The 22527-nt window shown below is 43.2% G+C and overlaps 1 protein-coding gene across 3 annotated transcripts in view; it reads left to right on the forward strand.

Annotated features, from left to right (window-relative positions):
• The window catches only part of Kcnip1 (potassium voltage-gated channel interacting protein 1), a 387948-nt gene extending 380737 nt beyond the window's left edge, over positions 1-7211 (forward strand). For all 3 annotated transcript variants that reach the window (XM_006978890.4, XM_006978888.4, XM_006978891.4), the window contains 3 exons: positions 1954-2058; positions 3564-3626; positions 6345-7211. In XM_006978890.4, the coding sequence (XP_006978952.1) occupies positions 1954-2058; positions 3564-3626; positions 6345-6392 (216 nt within the window). In that variant the 3' untranslated portion in view covers positions 6393-7211. The remainder of the gene's footprint in view (positions 1-1953; positions 2059-3563; positions 3627-6344) is intronic.
• The last annotated feature ends 15316 nt before the right edge of the window (positions 7212-22527 follow it).

A 22527-nucleotide genomic window follows, 5' to 3' on the forward strand; every position in this document is an offset into this window, starting at 1 on the left:
CAATCAAAACTGGTCTTTCTGTCCCTTCTTTGATAAAAGTTCTCAAGCAGAAAAGCTTAATGACCACACAGGTGTGAGAGGCTAGTAAAGTGTGTACCTTAAAATGGATGTGGATACAAACCCATTTCCTAGTTCTGTATGTTGAGGAAGTCCTGGAGAAGCAACCCCGATGGCACCCAGATCATTCTTTCTAAACACCTTTCTCAAAAAAATAAAAAAATAAAGCAGCAGGGGGCGCGGGGGGGGGGGGAGCCAGTCTCCCGAGAGAACTATTTGTCTTGGGACTGGGAAAGGAAAAATAGAAAATGAACCTGAATCCTGGTTGGGGTAGATCAAACAGCTACAGGCATCGGCCTAGAGGAGTTTTAATAAGCCAAAATTAGGGCAAGTTAATCAACAAAATAAAACATGATAATATTGGATTGTCACCAACAACATATAACAGATGTCCACAAGTCCAAAGAACTAAATACATAAATAATAGGAGATAGGCAGTACATCTACAACTATTGATAACCTACTTAAAGAAAGCCTCAGCTGAGCCGTGGTGGCGCACACCTTTAATCCCAGCACTGGGAAGGCAGAGCCAGGCGGATCTCTGTGAGTTCGAGGCCAGCCTGGGCTACCAAGTGAGCTCCAGGAAAGGTGCAAAGCTACGCAGAGAAACCCTGTCTCGAAAAACCAAAAAAAAAAAAAAAAAAAAAAAAAAAAAAAAAAAAAGAAAGCCTCAAGTGCCCCGTGGATGTTGGCTGTTGGCTGCCTTGTCCTAATTTAAAACAGCAACAGAACCATAGAGGACTTTTTAATCTCTGATCTAAAACATTAACTTTTTAAAGGTAATACAGAATTGTCATCAAACAAATACCATAGTGATCACTTTTGCTGTCAAGGTGTGCTGATAGACACTAAAATCAGATTGTTGACGGACAACTCTTTAATCAAGTAATCGCCCATCACAAGACATAGCCACACCACGTGCCTCCCTGGTGGTGCACTGACATCATAGAACATCCATCACTTCTACAGAGTCACGCCCAAGCTGAGGGACCAACAACAAAACAGCTGGCCAGCACCCCCATCATACGTGCCAAGGTCCTGGAAACACGAAGAACACGCAGCTCGATGCAAAGTGCAATCTTGAGTAGAAAAGCATCAGTGGGAAAATGGATGAGATATGGATAAACTCTATGGTTTAGCCAGTAATAGTGTAGCAATGTTAATTTCCTGGTTTTGATTCTTTTTCTACAGTTTTACAAGCTTTTTGTTGTTGTTGTTGTTGTTGTTGTTGTTTTTCGAGACAGGGTTTCTCTGTGTAGCTTTGCACCTTTCCTGGAACTCACTTGGCAGCCCAGGCTGGCCTCGAACTCAGAGATCCTCCTGGCTCTGCCTCCCGAGTGCTGGGATTAAAGGCGTGCACCACCACCACCCAGCTGGTTTTACAAGTTTTAATATTAAGGAAAACTGGGTAAAAGGTATACATGAGCCCTCTGTTAGTTTTACAACTTTTCTGTAAGTTTAAAATTATTAATTATAAGTTTAGAGAAAACCTCAAGTGTTCTGTCAACAATCCTTATGTTGGCTACTTTTTTCTTAACTTAAAATAGCAACAGAACCTGCGAGAGTGTTTAAAAGGCTAGTCTAAATCTTCATTTACCTTTAAGTCAGAATAATGCTTCATTGTCTCAGTCTGTGAATGGGGAATCCAATGCCGTCCCTCCCTGAGGACAAAGCAAGAAGAGGTAACCGCCCAAGACATCTGAAGGCAGGGAGGAGTTCCCCACTTTCTCTGAGGAGGGAGTTTCATCTTGACCTCTAGCTCCTATTCATCTATTTAAAACAGTGCCCTTAGTCACTCTGGTTGGCAAGGGGAACCCTAAAACATCCTAAATCCTGTCCCTTAAGAAGGTTTGACCTCATGGTACCAACAGTGTGTGCCTCCATGTCCCCTTCCAGGAGATGATGGACATAGTCAAAGCCATCTATGACATGATGGGGAAATACACCTATCCTGTGCTCAAAGAAGACACTCCCAGGCAGCATGTGGATGTCTTCTTCCAGGTACGTATGCACCTGCACAAAAAGCTTATACTGATGGACCAGGAGATGCTCCTGTGAGACAGACTAGTGTATGTTACAGAAGACAGCAGACCGCATGTTATCATGGACTATAAATGGTAGATTCCATAAAAATTCTCACAGGACCTGAGTAGAGAAGACGTCATTCATCACCTCTGTGTATTTACTGAGCACATTTGTCTGGGCTGCAGAGGGGAATAAGACACTAGGGTAAGCCAGGCTGCAGGATCCTTAAGTGGAGGAGTTCAGCCTTGCTCTAGTAAGGATGGGTGCACACTGCTGATAACTGGGTGGAGAAGTGGCATCCTTAATTTAAAAAAAAGTCTTGCAATATAGAGTACTAAAAAAAATATCATATTGGGGCTGGAGAGATGGCTCAGTGGTTAAGAACACTGGCTGCTCTTCCAGAGGTCCTAAGTTCGATTCCCAGCAACCATGTGGTGGCTCACAACCATCTATAGTGGGATCTGATGCCCTCTGGTATACAGTCATACATGCAGAGCACTCATAAATAAAATAAATAAATCTTAAATTAAAAAAAGCTCACTCTAACCCAAGCCTCCCACTTTGCAGCTAGGAAAAGAGATATCTCTGATATCTTGAAAGTTTGCCCAGAAAAATCTGCAGAGAGGGACCAGAACCTTCTGTGCCCAGTGTTCTTTCTGCCAGATAGAGAGACCAATGAAAAGTGTGTGGGACACATGTGTTACGGCTTGGGTGTATGACCAAGGTTCATGGAAGCCTAGTCCTCAGCATGGCAGTGTTTAAGGTCATGGAATTCTTTTTTTTTTTTTTTTTTTTTTTTTTGGTTTTTCGAGACAGGGTTTCTCTGTGTAGCTTTGTGCCTTTCCTGGAACTCACTTGGTAGCCCAGGCTGGCCTCGAACTCACAGAGATCCGCCTGGCTCTGCCTCCCGAGTGCTGGGATTAAAGGTGTGCGCCACCACCGCCCGGCAAGGTCATGGAATTCTTAATGGGTGGGGCCTGATGGGAGGGGACTGGGTCCTTGGGAGCATTGCCTCAGAGATTGCTGTAGTTGCCACAAGCCTGAGTTGAATGAGCAAGTCAGGCCCCTCCTCATTCTCTGGCTTCGTGTTTTGTTGTGTGACCTCTTCCACATGTGCCCAATAAAATGATGGCATCCTTCATAGGGCTCTCACCAGACAGAAACTGGTGTCATGCTCTTAAACCTCTAGAACAGTAAGAAAAAGAATCCTCTTTACTTAATACAGCACCCAGCCTCAGTTATTTGGTTGTAATAACAGAAACAGACTACTACATATTGAGATGTCAGAATAATAACAATGTAGCAATGAGGTAAGTGTTGGGACCAATCTTTTGATGTAAGGAAGCTCATGAGGACCATAATACTATAATCAAGAACCAACTAGTTAGCAAAAGACCATCCTAATTCTGGAGTTAACAGAGAGAAAAGTCTGAAATGTGAAATTCCAGGTTCTTTAGAGACCTCTCTCTTGTGTCTTTCAGAAAATGGATAAAAATAAAGATGGCATCGTAACTTTAGATGAATTTCTTGAATCCTGTCAGGAGGTAAGAACAGATCTTGGAACACAATTGCTCTGGGATAGGGAATCTGGGATGTGGAGACTGTAGAGGAAGGATCTGAAATCTTCACACACCTGCAGTCCCTGGACTCAGAAGCCCAGCATCTCCACACCCCCAGCCTGGCCTGCTCAGCACAGGCCTGAGCAGATGGACGAAGCATAGGTCTGGGAGGTGAAGGCCCAGAAGGTCTTCATGGAATGAGATGTGCCAAATAGGTAGCCCCCTCCTTTCCACTGCCTCTGTGCCTATTCCTCAGACAGAGAGGACAGTTTGGAAGACCTTCAGCAAGATTCTCAATCCAGCAGACAGAATTGCCTGAAGTTCTTCCAAAAGTGTACTTGCAAACTACAATCCCAGATGCTCTGGAAGGGTCTAGAAACTGCCATCATAATTCAAATACTCAGTTCCAGGGCTGCTAGAGTGAATGTAAAGAACAGACTCCTTGAAACTTTTGTTAAAATATGGGTGGGGCCTGCACAGGTCTGAGGCTAGGCTGACCTTGTGCACACTCTTTAGGAAACACTACGGCACTGTTCCTTGGGCTGTGCTTTGGTTAAGTCTCAGGAATAACTTGACACCAATGTCGCTGCTGGGCACTGAACCAGTAACAGCTGCTTCATCTACTTAAAAAGTTTATAGTCTACCTCATTTCACAAAAGCACAGCCTAAGCTTGCCCTAACACAAAGAGCGCTAACCAAGCTTCAGCCACATGAAAACCCTCCAGGCAGATGTCCCACATGACGGTGTTCCAGATAGTTAGCAATTAGGACTGGTTCAACACTGACCTTTTCTTTTGCTTGTTTTTTGAGACGGGGTTTCTTTGTGTAACAGTGCTGGCTGTCCTGGAACTCACTCTGTAGATCAGGCTGGTCTCAAACTCACAGAGTGCTGGGATTAAAGACAAGCACCACCACCTCCCAGCTCAACACTGACCTCTTTTAACTGACCTTGACCATCGTCCTAGAATGTCCCCATTGAGCTTGGTATTTACCAGTTAGTTGTCTGGGGATCCCAAGGAACTAGGTAGCCAGAAGGAAGGATGCTGAGGTGGAGAATAGAATCGGGTCAGCCGCTTCACCTATAGAGTTAGAAATATTTTAATATTCAATCATTATGAACTGGCTAAGCATCTATGTCTGTCATACCCATTTCAAGTAGAGAAAACTGGGGCACTACAAGGTGAAGAGGTGTGGCTAATGCTACAGTGAGTGACAGAGATGGGTTTTAAACTCCGTCCTGCCGATGGCAAACACCATGCCTGAGAAGTGCTCTTTCTTTACTTTGCTTTCCAGGTGAGAGAAGTGTTCGAACCTTGTTCCTCACACAAGCACCTTCCACAGTCATTCTTTATATAATTCATGTTTTTCACCACCTCACAATAGGTGGATATTATACTCAAGCCCGATTTACACCCAGGGGAACTAAGACACAGGCAGGTTAAGTAAGTACCACAGGCAGGAAGTAAGAGCTGCCGGGCTTGAACACAAGCTGCCTGACTCCAGAACCCACAGCAACTTACAAAGACTCGGATCCTCACAACCAACGTTGTCACTCTTGATTTTTCTCTATCACAAGTCTGCTTTCTCAGCCTTAAACTCCGTGACACACGCACACACTCACACACATACACAGTCAATTTCCTTGAATACTACGTTAGCTAAGTATTGCTTTACATCTCACAAAGTTTAATATTTTGTATTTTCACTATATTTTAACTCAAAATATAGAAGTGTAGTACTTAGTATGCAAAGATTTAAAAACTTCATACCTTCAATATTTATACCTTAGAAAGCTGGGCATGGTAGTGCACGCCTTTAATCCCAGCACTCGGGAGGCAGGGCGGGCAGATCTCTGTGAGTTCAAGGACAGCCTGGTCTACGGAGTGAGTTCCAGGACAGCCATGCTACACAGAGAAACCTTGTTTCAAAAACAAAACAAACTGAAAATTGCTTACCAAGACTGAGTAAAAAGAGAAATATTTTTAAATCCTCAAATTGCTGATATTAGAAGTAAAAAGTAATAACATCTACTACCAGTTTTACTGATTTCAAAAGATAATTATTTATTCTTCAATAAATTCAACAATTTGCATAAGATGTATGAATTCCTTACAAAGCACAGCTTATCAAAACTTAACAAAAAGAAAACAAAAATGTAAATAACCCTGTCTCAAAGACATTGAATCTGTAATTTAAAACTTTACCCCAGGGAAAATAACAGCTTAAATAGCTTGTATGGTGCATTCCTGCAAACATTTAAGGAAGAAAGGATACTAATCTCAAGGAATAGGGAATAAAAGAGGACCGCCTCAGCGTGATTGATGAGGCTATCATAACCCTAAGATGAGAAGTTGCAAGGTTGGTTTAACATTCAAGAATTAGTCAATATAATTAATCACGATAATGGAATAAACAGGAAAAGCTGTGATCACCTCCACAGATGTGGAAAATCATTTCATACACCACATTGACAGAGCATCTTTAAAAAAAAAAACAACAACACATTGATCCACTGGATCATTTTTCTCTCCTGAATGCCGAAGTGTGAGCTAAATCTTCGCCTCTTGTGCCTTGTTTGTGAGGCTGCCGCGGATTTCCCTTAACACAGGAGCCCACTCGTGAGATTTGCTCGAGTCCTGAGCTCCCAGGCAGGAGCCTCCGACAGCTCTAACCATCTCTTCTCTCCCACCGCTCTCTTCCCAGGATGACAACATCATGAGATCTCTACAGCTGTTCCAAAACGTCATGTGATTAAGGACTCTCGCCATCCTGCCCTCAGAGACACTGAACAAACACCTCGATGCCCTGATCTGCCCTCGTTCTGACTTTACACACCAACTCTTGGGACAGATATACCTTTTACACTTTGGAAGACTTCTCTGCTGAAGACTTTCTACAAAACCTGGAATCGTGTGGCTCAGTCTCTGATTGCCAACTCTTTTCTCCTCACTCCTCTTGAGAGAGACGAGATGAAACCTGAGTTTGTTTCGGAAGCATGCCCATCTCTTCATGCTGCTGCCCTGTGGAAGGCCCCTCTGCTTGAGCTTAAACAGTAGTGCACAATTTTATGCTTACATGTCCCCAACTCACTGCCTCCAAGGCAGGCAGACCCCAATGAATCTGGAAGCCAGAGGACCTGAGCCAAATGTCCACCATCCTCTGATGGCCTCCCAAGCCAATGTGCCTGTTTCTCTTCCTCTGGGGGAAGAAAGATTGTTCTACAGAACAATTAGAGTTTATCGAAGTAAGATTGGGAGAGGCAGCACCTAACACATGTAGAATAGGACCGAATTAATAAGCATGGTGTCGTCAGATGACCCAAACTGTCCATGTCTTTTGTTTCCAGAGGTAGGAACTAATAATTCTCCCACACTAGCATCTGTGCTCATAGAGCAAGTCTCTTCACATATCCAGGAGGAGGACCGCTGCCCAGTGGTCTCTCCCTCCTCTCCATCCCCTGCTCAAGCCCGGCACTGCATGTCCCTCCCAGAAAGTCCAGAATGCCTGCGAAATGCTGTACTTTTATACCCTGTTCTAATCAATAAACAGAACTATTTCGTACACTCTCAATCTTTTCTTCCATGACTCCATTGCTCAGGAGAGGTAAGTTATGACAAGGGATGGATGATTAGTCCATCCATTTGGCCTTGGGGTGCTAATAGTCTCTTGGGGCCACAGTACCAGCACCCTAAGACCATCCTCAGTAGCATTCCATTCAAATGCAGATACTGTGATCATACACAACTGCAACTTGAAGACAAAGCCTTTCAGAACACCTCCTGTTCTAACAAGATTGCCCCTCCCAAGACTCCAGGATGGAGAGCCCAGAGCCCTGTGTGGTGCAGATGAGGATACAGAGCTGAAAAGAAGGACCAGGTCTCTCTGCTGATGGTGTGGAGTCCAAAGACTGATCAGGGGTTTCATCTTATACCATAAAATGATTACTTGGGTTCAGCATCATGTATCTTAGTTTTCCCAGTGATATCACACTAAAAATTTTCTAACAAGAACATCCTTGAAAAGATTTAATGAAGCATTTTTATCTGTCAAGGGCTGCATTGCAAGTGTTATAGGCATTCTCTTATTTCATGCTCATGGTAGAACATTCCAGAAGTAAATTCTTGGTTTTATTTTTGAGGACCCCGAAGCTCAGAGAGGTAAGGGGACCTTCCTCATATGGCACTCCCAGTCTGTGAGAGGATTCCTCTTGATCCAAGAAACTGGGAGCATTTCCCAGAAATCTCAGTCATTTGTAATCAGCTAAGGGAGATATAGTGTCAAAGTTTATTCTCTGTTACAGTGAGGAACACCATGACCAAAAGCAACCTGGGAAGAAAAGGGGTTCTTTCATCTTACACTTCACAGTCTATCATCGGGAGATGCCCAAGCAGACGCCATGAAGGAGTGTTGCTTACTGGTTCGTTTGCTAGCTCACCGAGGAGCTCAGGCTCAGCTGCCTCTCTTCAACAGTCCAGGCCCGCTTGTCTAAGGATGGTATCGTCCGCAATGGGCTAGCCCCTCCCACATCAGTCAGAGATCAAGGAAATGTCCCAGGGGCATGCCATAGGCCAATCAAGTGGAGGCAGTTCTTCAACAGAGATTGCCTTTGCCCAAGTATGTCTAGGTTTGTGTCAAATTGACAAAACCATGACACATAGATACTCTTCAGAGTCACTTATCAAACGAGGAAGCTGTCAGACAGGGTACATTGAGCAGCTGTGGACCTACCGCAGGGACAGGCCACCACAGCACCTGTGCGCGTGAGTTACTCCCAGTGTGGTGGGCTGCTGTGGGATGTTCTGTATGTCCTGTGGGAGCCGTTCTCGGGTTCCTCGTGGCTTTACCCAGCAGGTCCACATAGAGGATGATTAGGACCATGGGCCTGAGTGCAGGTGTCTGAGATGGTCTGCACTTGGCTGTGCTGGAGGATGGTCTGTATGGCAAATGTGTTGCTCTGATTGGTTAGTAAATAAAACACTGATTGGCCCGTGACTAGGCGGGAAGTATAGGCGGGACTAACAGAGAGGAGAAAAGAAAGAATAGGAAGGCAGAAGGAGTCACTGCCAGCCGCCACCCTGACAAGCAGCATGAAAAGATTCTGGTAAGCCACGAGCCACGTGGCAAGGTATAGATTTGTGGAAATGGATTAATTTAAGCTATAAGAACAGTTAGCAAGAAGCCTGCCACAGCCATACAGTTTGTAAGCAATATAAGTCTCTGTGTTTACTTGGTTGGGTCTGAGCAGCTGTGGAACTGGCGGGTGACAAAGATTTGTCCTGACTGTGGGCAAGGCAGGAAAACTCTAGCTACAGTGGCCACTGGCTATCTCCTTTACAGTTGGGCACTGTTTGGTCCACAGCTTTGTTCCTCTATTTGAGTGTCTTAAGTGTAGTCACACGACCCTATAAGACTGCTAGACATGTGACTTGTCGCCCATCAGGCATCCTCCTGGACCCAAGCTAAGCATCTACACTCATGACCCTTCTTATGTGGTCCACGCTGCGTCACTGAGCTGTGTGAAGTCTGGGCCAGTGGTTCTGTGCCCTAGCTGCACCTCAGAGCCACCTGGGGAGCTTATAAAAACTACCAATGCCTGTGCCCCACCCAATGTCAAAGAATAATCTCTGAAGATGAGACCTGGACGTCAGCATATCTAGACACTACCCAGAAAGTAGTGTGCATACTCTACTAAGGTGAGAAACTGACCATATCTATTGCTAGAGTGGAACTTATGACCTGAGTCACTCATGGCCATAATAACTGAGTCATGGTGGAATGAGACCTAGGTTAGCTCAAACAGTATGAATCTCAAAACTTGTGCTGGGAATAACAGGACAAGGATATTCTCTCTTCTGGGTATGAAAAGGAAAGAACATGACCTAGGATGTGCTGGTAACTATTTGAGAATTTCAAATATTTTTCTGCCAACCAAAGGGCTAATGAAGCTAATACCAATCATACAAGGCAAGGTAGAAGTATAGTAATAAAATAAATTGAGCCCCTAATGACATCATAAACCACCAAATCAAGCTGGGCATGAAGCTAGATAATTTGACCTTCAAAGATGCTTGCATTAGATGCTGGTGTAGTGAGCATTTCATACTATATCATACTCTCCTAGGGAGCAGAGAAGGGGGCGCTTTTTGAAATGCTAAATGCGGAATCATTATCCCAGATGAACTGGGCCGGGATCTCTAATGGTGCCCCGAGCATCAGGCTACTTTACAACTCTCCAGGCTACACCACTGTGCACCTGAGGTTGAAGCTCCACTCCAGGCTAAAGGAAGGGTTGGTACCTTTATCCCTGTGTTAACCAGGCCACACATCAGAAGCTAGAGTGAGTCCTGAGCATCCTCAGGATGTTCAGATAAAAACTACAGTGGAGAGATTCAAAACATTCTTCGGATTACTAATCAGACAGAAGGAAAAGGCTGTCCTGGGCTGGCAGCATATCGTGACACTGAGAGCGCAAGGTCTGTCTCAAGCGTGTCTTCCTGAGCCACCCCAAAATGGTCACCATTTGCCAGTCAGCTGTGTAATAGATATGATGATTGCCTCATCCATATTCCCATTCCCTCAGCACTCACCATCACTGTGCAGGTGGGCTCAACTGCTACCAACTGCAAGTGCCAAGACTTAGTGCTGTCACAGACACACTCTGGCCATGAGAGTCCCACTCTGCCTGTGGGCAGGGCAGGGCAGAATAAATAGGTCATCGGTGTCTGTAATGAGAGGTCCTAACCCCATGACCATTGGGAGTTGGTGGATTAATACCTCACATCCTTCCCCCCTCAGTAGGGGATCTTGGAGGTCTCTTCTCTCTCCTAGCATCCTCAGTAACACTGCCCTCAATTTCCCACAGTAGTAACCTACAATCAATCAGATAGATATGTGTCTTGCTTTCATGAGCCTTATATTCTAGTGGGAGGAAATGTAACAAAATGATTTTCAATGAAGAGAGTAAGACTGTATCATGATAGAGGTAAGAGTGGATACTTTATACAGGGTAGGAAATGATATGCCTCTGAAGAGCAGATAGCTCGGCTTGACATTACCTCCAGCTAAGAAATCCTCTTTTGCACATATTTTGAGTCTTGCTATGGCTTGGATATGTCTTGAATGTGCCCCAACACACACCCAAATTGTATGTTGGGACTGTGGTCTTACTACGGAAATATCAGGTGGCGTTAGAGCATTTAAGATGGGGAAGGGTGGTTCACGATAACTAGGTCACCAGCTAGCTGTGCTGCTCTTGGAAAGAGTTTGTGTACTTCTCACGGGACTTTACTTAGTTCTTGAGACAGATTTGTTAGAGAAGAGCAAGCCTGACTGCTCTCCACACTCTGCCTTCTGGTCTTATTATGTGATCTTTCCCACCATGATGCCATCTGCCACTGGAGCTCGCTATAGAAAGTGAACCAAAGAGGCTCCCCAACTTGGGACTTTCAGCCTTCAAAACTATAATCTAAACAAATCTCTTTTCTCTAGGAAGGACTCAGCCTACAAAATTTTGTTACAGGACCAGAAAGTGAACCAGCACAAGCTCCATAGCAGCCCTGTGAGCCAGGTATCCCAGGAATCTGTTTTGCAGATGAAAAGATGATTCCTGGAAACACTCACATAGCTGGAAGTGGATTTAGCCAACCTCTAAAATCCACACCAGTTTTATTTCCGAGAGAGGCTGGAGCTCAGTCCTGGCTTTAATGGCACACAAACACCAGAAGGTGTTGGAAAGCAACTGCCGTGAAAGCTACAAGTACAAATAGCCACAAAAAAAGTCCAGAAATCCAAACCAAATCACTTCTCCTCTACAGGAAAAGAAGCCAAGAAGCCAAGAACACATGCAAAGACGGTCATGTGTTTCTCAGAGAAGCTAAAACTAAGCGTCCTTCCACGTCAAAACTAGGATCAGCTCAACTGCCAGATTGCAACAAGCTTTGTGCTCTCTAAGCCTAAAACTTGGAGCTGGGGACACCCTGAAGTCAGCCAACTCCAGTGGGTGGGACTTTGAGGACCCAAGAAATGCTGGGGCGATAGCTATGCTCCTGTTCTAAGAAGCTACATGCATGTTCTTTCATGAAGCACATGCAAGTAGACTAAACCAACTGTTGCCTCCCATACCCATGGCAGCAAGGATTGGTTTGGGAATAGACTGAAAAGAGAAACCAATTTCATTGTCAACTTTTGAGCAGAACAGTGCAATAACGTTGTTCATTTTTCAGCTGAACAATGTAAAATACACAATCTACAACTGACCATTTTGTAATCTGAAGGGAAGCCAACACATAGGTCAACATGTGTCACAGAAATAAAGGCAGAGGGGGCTGGAGAGATGGCTCAGAGATTAAGAGCACTGACTGCTCTTCCAGAGGTCCTGAGTTCAATTCCCAGCAACCACATGATGGCTCACAACCATCTACAATGAGATCTGGTGCCCTCTTCTGGTGTGTAGACATACATACAAACAGAACACTGTATACTTAATACATAAACATACAAATAAATAAATAAATCTTTAAAAAAAAAAAGAAATAAAGGCAGAGAGATGAGGAGAAGTGGACTCTTTCTTGTTTGTTTATTTTTTGAGACAGGGTCTCACTGTGTTCTCTGGCTAACCTGGAGTTTGCTATGTAGTCCAAGATGGCCTCAAACTTACAGAGATCCACTTGTCTCTGCCTCTGAGTGCAGGGATTAAAGGTGTGTGTAACCATGCCCTGTGAGGAATGGACTCTTGATCATGTCACTAAATTACTAGCACAAGCTTCATGTTACCTACATGCACCCCTAGTGCTTTGGGGAATATGCATCAACAAATACCAACAAATTTCTTTTTCACTGCTTTAGAAATTTTACTTGGGCTGGCTTTTTGGAACACATTCCCTATGGAATTTGAATTGATGCAGGGGGTGGAGCTTGGACCTGCCTGGACTGAATGTACCAGATTTTGCTGACTCTCCATGGGAGGCCTTACCTTTTTGGAGGAGAGGATGGAGGGTGGGTTAGGGGAAGGCTGGAGTGGGGAGGGGGAGGAGGGATGAGAGGGTGATCTGTGGTTGGTATGTAAAATGAATAAAGAATTTCTTAATAAAGAAATAAAGAAGAAAGTTTACTTGGATCTTCTGTAACCTACATCTTGGCATATGCTGTCTGTAATGGTTAGTTTTAATTGTCAATGAGAGAAAACCTAGAATCACCTGAGAAAGAATCTCCATGAGTCATTGTGTAGATCAGGTTGGCCTATGGGCATGTCTATGGGGGGATTATCTTGGTGACATTAATTGAGGTGGAAACACCCACTTACTATGAGTGGCATCATTCCCGAAGCAGGCAATCTTGAACCACATAAAAGCAGAGTCAGAAAGCTGAGCACAAGCCTACCCGCATTCTTTGCTCTCTGATTATGAATGTGAGGTGACCAGCTTGCTCCAGCTTCCACTGCCCCTGCCATGATGGACTATGACCTGGACCTGCAGGCTAAAATAAACTCTTTTCTTCCTACATTTCTTTGTTCATGGCATCTTGTCATAGCAGCTGGAATGAAGAAGCTAGGATACCGCTCTGCTGTGTCCTACGACACCTGAGACGACACAAACTCACAGCGACACAGTGAGGTGGGAGTAGAGCTGGACAGGAGAGCTCAGCTTCACATCTACCACACCGCTCTGCTGTCTGTTTCGAGCTCAGAATATAAAAGGACAACTTACTCGCTGCACACTTACTACATGCTAAATAGTTCACCTCCTAAGTTCACACCACTCCATCCTCATCCCCCTGAGCACAGTTGTATCATTATCCCTGTTTACTAATAAGGAAACCATGGCACAGAGGTTATATAGCCTGTGTGATCTAATAACTGTAAGTGGGAAAGGGGGGATTTTAATTCAGAACTTTCTCTCATTCTTAATAACTAGCCCAGGAAGTATCAAGTGCAGTGTGTACCTGAAGTCAGGTAGATTAACCGAGTGCCAAAGCACAGGACACAAGGCTCAGGTAAAGGAAGCAACTAAGACACACACCTAGGGGTTGCTACCACCTTGGATTGTGGATACAGTGCTATTGGACCTGACCAGTTTCAAAAGAAAACTGGAATTCTGGACTTGTAAATAAAATCTCCCCATTGGATGCCAAGCAGGTATAAAGATACTATGCAGAGCAAACGAAACCAGTGTAAAAGTTGAACTTGGCCTACAGGCTCCCAAACTCTGCTCTTCTCCACTAGCAAAGGACCGTAATGTGTCATGATGCTATGCTATTATTGTCAGCAACTAAAAAATAGTAACTCACGCTGGTAATTTTATAACTTATTGACGTGTTGTGGTGGGTAATCTTTGTTGTCAACTCAACTGTATTATCTAAGAGATAAACCCCTGGGAGTGTCTCTGAGGGCATTTCCAGAAAGGTTTAACTGGAGAGTGAGTGAATGCTGTGTGTGTTTATTTGGGTCTGAGTGGCTGTGGGACTGGGCAGGACACAGGAAAACTTCTAGTGAAGTCCTACCCTAAATGTGGGTACACCTTCCCACGGGATGGGCTCCTAGACTTATTCATCACTTTTTATTTCCTGAATGCAAATGCGGCAGCGGCATGGCTGACATTCTCGTCCTGTGCTGCCTCACTGTCCCAGCCGTAGTGGACTGCGATCCCTTTTAACCTCTCTGTCCCCTTTTAACCCCTTGTGTCCCCTTTTAACCTCTGCATCCCCTTTTATCCTCTGCATCCCCTTTTAACCCCTGCATCCCCTTTTAACCTGTGAGGTAAAATAAATGATTCCTCGAGCTGCTTTTGTCAGATCCCAGCAACAAGAAGAATAACTAATGTAAAAAGTTGGTGCCCATGAGTGAGGCTGTTGCTATGACGACCTGACCATGTGGTTCTTAGGCCACTGAAACTGGTTTCTGGAAGGAATGGGGAAAGATTTGGAGATGAGAGCTAGAGATGCCAAGAATCCTCCATGTAAGCAGAGCTCATGGGACAATCTTGTGAGGATGTGGAAAACCAGAATGCTGATGGAAATGCAGAGAGTGGAGGCCCAGCTCCTGAGGTTTCAAAGGGAACAGCGACTCTGTCGAGAGCTCTGCCAGGGGCCTTTCATCTTCTAATCTGGCTGAGTGCTGCTTGTGTTCTGAGAACTTCAGTGAGGCTGAATTCAAAAGTAATGCACAGAATTCTTTTGGCAGAAATTTCAAGACAACTAGCACTCAGGATGTATCATGAGATAATGTACTTTTCATTGATAAATTGTCACATGCTATTTAAGTTCACTAAGGAGTGGACTCTTAGACTAAGGAGGTCCTCCACCCTGTTTCTGGGGACAGGGGAGGGAGGGGACTGGCCCTGGTCATGCTGGTCCTCTGGTTGTCTAACAGGGAGAAGGGAAAAGAGACAGTAACTAAGTGCATTAAAAAACATTGTACCCTTCGGAACTGTTTGTCATCAAAGAAAGTAAAACCAATCCCAAAGACGTTTACTATTGTTTATTCCATGGTAAAAAGATGCATTCAATAGGAACTGGAAGCTGGAACCTCAATCATGGAGAGGAAACTCAAGTGGGAACTCCAGCTAACTCCATCAGTTCCCCCTGTTGAATTCTGCCGGATGTTTGTAAGCCCTCAAATTGATGATGTCACCTTTATTTGCTCTCCCAGTTAGGCTACTACTCTCCCTTCTGTTGGCTGTTGTAAATGCCGGATTTGATGATTTCCTGACTGTGGGCTGCTTCTGTCTACCTACTGTTCCCTGTTTGTCCTTTTGTGTTTATTAGCTACGAGAAGTACAGTGATCACAGACTGAATTCCAGACTGCGCAGAGTGTGCATGTTAATGCTCACCACTTATCCTCAGGTCCATGCTGAGAGACGAGCAAGCAGAGAGGAACACGCAACTTCACGGTTTGCTGAGGGAAGGGTATAGATGAGCGCCCTCGTTGGTTTTAATTGTCAACTTGACACAGCCTAAAGTCATCTGAGAGGAGAAAACTCAGATGAGGAATCGCCTCAATCAAGTGATCTATGAGCACGTCTGTGAGGGTTTGCCGTGACTATTAATTGATATAAGAAGGTCCAACTATGTATACATATATGTGCATATATATGTATATACACAGGTATACACACACACACACACACATACACACACACACACACACACACACACACACACGCATGAGTCATAACACTAGCTAGCTAGCAATGTTGCTCCATGGTTTCTGCCTCCATTTCCTTCCTTGAGTTCCATTCCTAACTTGCCTCAGAGATGAACTGGGATCTAGGAGTATAAGAAACCCTTTTCTCTCTGAATTGCTTTTTGCGGGTGTTTTCTCACAGCAACAGAAATAAAATGGGAGCAGCGAGCTTTAAAATGCAGATGAGCTAAGTATGAAAGTAGTGACAAGTGGAGAAAGTAGTGACAAGTGGAGCTTACCTCTGGGCCTGAGAAGGGACAGGTGCTGAGGGCAAGACCCTAGCTGGGAAAGCTTTTGAAGATGCAAATTCATTTTAAAGGAGAGCACCAAAGCTGAGAATGCTACAGAAGGGCTTTTCATGATGTCAGCGGCTACCCAGGCAAGTGTTTTCTCAGACTGGGCTCCGGAAGCCCACGGAGGTCTCTGAAACAGCGGTGCAGGGGGGCGGGCCACACGTCACTCTGACCACACGTCACGCTGACGGCAGACTGTAACAACAGTCCACGTTCTGCACTAGCTTTGCAGACCTCAAGAAACAAAAGTGAGATGGTCTCAAAGACTTATACCAAAGGGCTAGAAAACTGCCTTGAAAGGAGCGGAGCCCTGACACGCAACGGAGAGTACAAAATGCTGAGGATGGCAGACCATGAGACATCCATGGAGGAAAGAGGCGGCGTAAAGGGGAACTCGCCCACGAGAGAGGCTACGTTTGCTGCAAGGGCAGGGCTACCCAAAGCTCTTGGAACCCAGGTGATTCCATCTTGAGCTGACTGCCCTGCTGGATTTGGACCTGGCTTTAATCTCAATTCTCCTCTTATTCCCCCATTCCTTCCTTTTGGAATGGAAATGTCAAATGGGAATATTTATTCTGTCCCAGTCTAACCTGAAAGAATGTAACTTACCTTTTGATTCTTACAGAGGCTTATAGCTGAGAGTTTTGTCTCAAAAGAGACTTTGGACACTTGAACAATGTTAATAATGTTAAATAATAATGTTAAAGAGCATAGAGACTTTGGATTGAATGGATTTTTCATTGTTAGATGAAAATGAAACTTCAAGCTTCAGGGGCAAAATGTTAGCATTTAAAGTAATGTGTTTAGAGTAGAGATGTGATGGCCAGTCTTCACCATCAACTTGACTGAACTTAGATTTACCTGGGAAACAAACAAATGTACAGACTATGTGGGCACTTCTAGAAATATTGAACTGTGTAGAGAAGCCCCCACCCTGAATGTGAGTGGTGTCTCATGGATTGAGGTCCCAGTCTGAATAGAAGGAAAAGTTAACAGAAAAAGTCCCAGAACTCATGGTGATTCTGAAAAAGTCCCGGCATTGCTTGTGTTTGCCTCCTGACTGCAGACACAATGTAGCCAGCCTCTTCATACCCCTGCAGACACAATGTAGGCAGCCTCTTCGCACCCCTGCAGACACAATGTAGCCAGCCTCTTCACACCCCTGCCACCATGCCTTTTCCATCATAACCAAATGTTTCCTTTCTTAAAACATGAATGAAATAAACCCTCCCTTGGGTTGTTTTTGTCAAGTTTTAAGTCACAGCAACAAAAGACAAGTATAAACATAACTAGAGTAGTTGCCTGGAATCAGAAGATACAAATAAATTGTAGTTAGGGATAATGATGGCGGCGGTCAAAATACAATGCAGATGGGTAGGTAATACAGGCCCTTTGGCCCATAAAGCTGTGCTCACTGAGAAGTCTAGGGCTTCTCTGTTCACATCTTCAAACCTTTCCAGGTTGCTCCTGTGCTGTGATTTGATCCTTCTGTACGCTGTGACTATGTATTATTCTCATTGGTTAATAATAAAGCTGTTTGGCCTATAGCAAGGCAGGATAAAGTTAGGCGGGGCAATCAAACTGAGGACTGGAGTAAAGAAGGGCAGATTCAGGGAGACACGAGCTAGCCACCCCAAAAAGGAAGATGCCAGAGGACTGGTAAAGCCACGTGTCACCTGGCAATACATAGATGAATAGAAATGGGTTAGTTTAAATGTGAAAGCTAGTGAGTAATAAGCCTGGGCTGTTGGCTGAGCATTTATAATTAATATAAGCCTCTGTGTGTTTATTTGGGACCAGGTAGTTGTGACAGGAAACATCTGTTTAGACTCCTGGAATCCAGTTCCAGTTCCAAGGCATAAGACCCTCATGTTAGGATAACTGCAGGAGCAACCCCATTTACCAATGTTACTCTTCTGTAGTAGTTAATTTTCTCGTGGCTGTGACCAGACACCTGACAAAAATCAATGTAAAGAAGAGAGAACTATTGGGAGTTTATTAATAATTACTAATTAAAAGATCATTGCTGGGATACAGTCCATCATAGTGAGGGAGGTTATGACAATGGGCAGATCGCTAGCACCTTGGTGGATCAAGAAGAGAGGAAGGAGAATGCGGGAGCCTGGCACATCCTCCTTTTTTTCCCATTTTATTCAGGCCAGGATCCCAAGCCATGGAATGGTGTTTTCCATATTCAGGGTGTCTCTTCCCCCCTCAGTGAAGCCTCTCTGGCAACACCCTCATAGAAACAACTGGAAGTATGCCTTCAGGGTAATTCAAAATCCAACCAAGCTGAAAATAAAGGCTAATTATCATGACATAAGTGGATCATGCTGGTTTCTTTTGGTGCCTTGCTTATTTGTTAATGTTCTTCATATTCATCTAGTAGTATATTTTCATAAATGACAAGACTTCTCTCTTTTTGAGACTTTGTATCATTGCTCTGTGTGTGTGCATATGTGTATGTGTCTGTGCATATATGCATGTGTGTATATATTGTGCATAATGCATTATCTTCAGCCATTCATCACTGACAGATACGTAGAGTGATTCTGTGTCAACTATTGTGAATACCACTTCAGTGAGCATGGTAGTACAAGGGTCTCCTCAAATATTAATCCCATTTCCTATGTAAATACACTGTCTTAGTTAGGATTTCTATTGCTGTGAAGAGACACCATGACCACAGCAACTCTTATAAAGGACAACATTTAAATGTGGCATCTTGTTTACAGTTCAGAGGTTCAGTCCATTATCATCATGGTGGGACATGGCAGGGTGCAGGCAGACATGGATGGAGAGGTAGCTGAGCATTCTACATCTGTGCAGGCAACAGGAAGTGTTCTCAGACCCTGGGTGGTATCTTGAGCATATATGAGACTTCAAAGCCCACCCTCATAGTAACACACTTCCTCTAAACAAGACCACACCTACACCAACAAGGCCTTACCTCCTAATAGTACCACTCCCTTTGGGGGCCATTTTCTTTCAAACCACCATATAGACCAATAAGTAAAATTGTTGAATCTTATGATGGCTTCATTTTTACATCTTTGAGAAAACTCTACACTGTTTGCTACAGTGATTGTAGTACATAAGGGCTCCCCTTTCTCTACATTTCCCCAATATTTTTTGTTATGGCCATTCTAACAGGTTTAACATAATGTCTCATTGTGATTTTGATTTGAATTTCCCTTATGAATGATGATGAATACTTTTAAGATGCCTATTAATCATTTGTATATTTTTAAAAAATAATATCTACTCATGTTCTCTGTCCATTTGTAAGTTTGGGGTTGTTTATTTTCTTCCTTTGGGGTTGCTTGGATTTCTTATATATTTTATACATCCACTTCTTATCAGATATATAGTTTTCAATTTTTCCCCAATTCTGTAGGCTGTCTTTTCGCTCTGTTGATCATTTCCTTTGTTATATAAATGAATGGAGCTTGATGAGATCCTTTTACATAGTTCTGATTTTGCTCACTGGGCTTTGGGTTATATCCAAACAATAATTTCCAACCAAAAAACTTCTCTCTTCTAATAGCTTAAATTTTAGGTTTTACATTTTACATTTAAATTTTGATCAATTATAAATTGATTTTGTATGTTGGAAATAAGGATTGGATTTGATTATTTTGCATGACTACATTTTCCCAATGTCTTTTCCTGGACATATGAGAAACCACTTATGATTTCTTGGAACCTTTGTTGAAGACCAACTAGCCATAAACTCAGTCAATACAGGAAGAAGAAATTAGCCTTGTTTTATAATGCATAGAGAGTTTCAGTCTTCAAGGTGCAGAGAATTCTGGAAGATGGTGGCATGCCAATGTGAATATACTTAACACTATTGAACTATGCCCTTGAAAATAGTTAAGAGAATAAGAGCCCAGGGTAGTAGCACATACCTGTGTTGGGGACTTCGTAGGAAGGTGAGGCAGGAGGATAACTTAAACCTAAGAATACAAAGCCAGTCAGCATAACAAGACTCTATGTCAAGCAAGATAAATGGGTAACATGATGAATGTGTATTTCATCACACTCAAAAATGTTAAAACAATAGAACAAATTGACCAAAGTGGGAAAAAAATCCCTCCCAGGTCCATATGACTTCACTGATGAATTCCATCCAATATTTAAAGAAAAATAAGATGAATGCATCATAAATTGTTTCCTGAAATAGAAGATGAAAGAATATAGTCCAAACTATTTCAGAAGGCCAGTATTTACCTGCTGCAAACATACAACAATAAGGCTATTTTAATTGAAGACTAATATCTCTCATACGCATAGACAAAATTACTACAGATCAAATACAGTGATGTTAAAAATATAATGACATGTCATATAACTAAGTGGAGTTTGTCTCAAGAACATAAAACTAGTTTAACATCTTTTTAAAACTATGTGTTTTAGCACATTAACAGAATAAAGGAAAAATAATATAATCACTCCAATAGATACAGAAGATACACTTGAAATTATTCTTCAGTGATCAGAGCTGACCACAATTGAGATATGTAAGAGATTCCCCATAATATAATAAAATGAACCTATCAAAACAATCTAGAGTCAATATCATGCTTACAAGTTAAAGGCTGGATTCTTTCTGGGAACAGTAGTTCTCAACTTGTGGGTCATGACCCCTTTGGAGTCAAAGGATCCTTTCACAGGAGTCACATATCAGATACTTACATTGTGATTCATAACAGCAGCAAAATCACAGTTATGAAGTAGCAACAAATTAATTTTTTTTTTTTTTTTTTTTTTTTTTTTTTGGTTTTTCGAGACAGGGTTTCTCTGTGTAGCTTTGCGCCTTTCCTGGAACTCACTTGGTAGCCCGGGCTGGCCTCGAACTCACAAAGATCCGCCTGCCTCTGCCTCCCAAGTGCTGGGATTAAAGGCATGCGCCACCACCGCCCGGCCATCAAATTAATTTTATGATTGGGGATCACCACAACCTGAGGGACTGCATTAAAGGGTCGCAGTATTAGGGGTTGAGAAGCACTGTCCTAGACTGAGGAGTTCTACGAGAACTGCTCTCAACACTTCTACTTACCATTGCCCTGGAGACCCTGGCTTGAGCACCAAGGCAAGAAAACAAAGGCTTTGAAGTACAAGTTCATTCTCTCAGGCGACATGAAGATCCTTTCAGAAAACCCAATGGAATCTCCAAAAAAGAAACAAACAAATCGTGCAGCTAAGAATTGTGTTTGGTAAGATAGTGGAATTCAAGATCTGTATGCAAAACTTAATTGTTGCATCTTTATGCTAGAAACAAACAATCAGAAATTAAAATTAGAAAAGCAATACCAATCCTAATACCATCACAAACAGGAAATTCTGAGAAACGTAGAAAAATCTGGAGAGAATAGTGTTCAAGGGCTGAAGGACTCAGTATTGGGGGTGTCTCCCAAAATCTATCTATAGAATCAATTCCAGCCAGAATCTCAGAGGGTTTTTTACTCTCAGAATTGATAAAAAAATTGTTCCATACCTTCAATGGAAGCTAAAGGAGTTACCTACGCTAGCCCAGACTATTTCTGAACAAAATCAAAATGAAATGACTAGCATTCCTTAATTCCAAACGTTGTTATTAAGCTGTAGTAATGGAGACACGGAGAAGAACAGCTGGGACAGAAACAGCACTGAGGAAACTGGAAGTCTATATATAAAGAAAAGATTCCGTATCTATGAGCTACTTCTCTGTTACCGGGATAAAACACCACAGCCAAGGCCACTGATGGAAGATAACGTTTAGTTTGTCTGACGGTTCCAGAGGGAGAGTCCATAATGGCAAGCCATACATGGCCATGGCGGCCTGTAGCCAAAGCAGGGAGCTGAGAGTTCACACCTTCAACTGTCAGCAGGAAGCAGAGAGTATGATCTGGAAGTGGAGCAAGACTATGAACTCTCAAAACCTGTCCCCAGTGAAGCATTTCCTCCAGCAAGGCTGCACCTCCCATAACCCCTCCAAATGGTACCAACACCAAGTGTTCAGGTCCCTGAGCCTACAGGGGACGTTCTCATTCAAACGACAGCACGGGATAGCTTACCATATACAGAAATTGGCTCAAATGAATGACAAACTTAAGCTTAAAACTCCAAGTGTGTGCATGTGTGTGTATAACATAAGTGTGTGTGTATGTACAAATGTATACATACACTTGAAAATATAGGAGAAATTCTCTATGATCTTTCATTACACAAACATTTCCTGTGCAGCACAATCCACAAAAGGGTGAGATGATGACGTGAACTTTATCAGAATGAAAATGCTTGCTCTTTGGTTTTTTGTTTTTTATTTTAATTTTTCTTTTTAATTGACATGTCACACTTGCATATATTTATGGAGTACAGGGTAATATTTCAATGCATGCATACAATGTATCCTGATTAAATTGGGGTAAT

The sequence above is a fragment of the Peromyscus maniculatus genome, chromosome 8 (assembly GCF_049852395.1).
Source record: "Peromyscus maniculatus bairdii isolate BWxNUB_F1_BW_parent chromosome 8, HU_Pman_BW_mat_3.1, whole genome shotgun sequence".
Taxonomy (NCBI): Eukaryota; Metazoa; Chordata; class Mammalia; order Rodentia; family Cricetidae; genus Peromyscus; species Peromyscus maniculatus.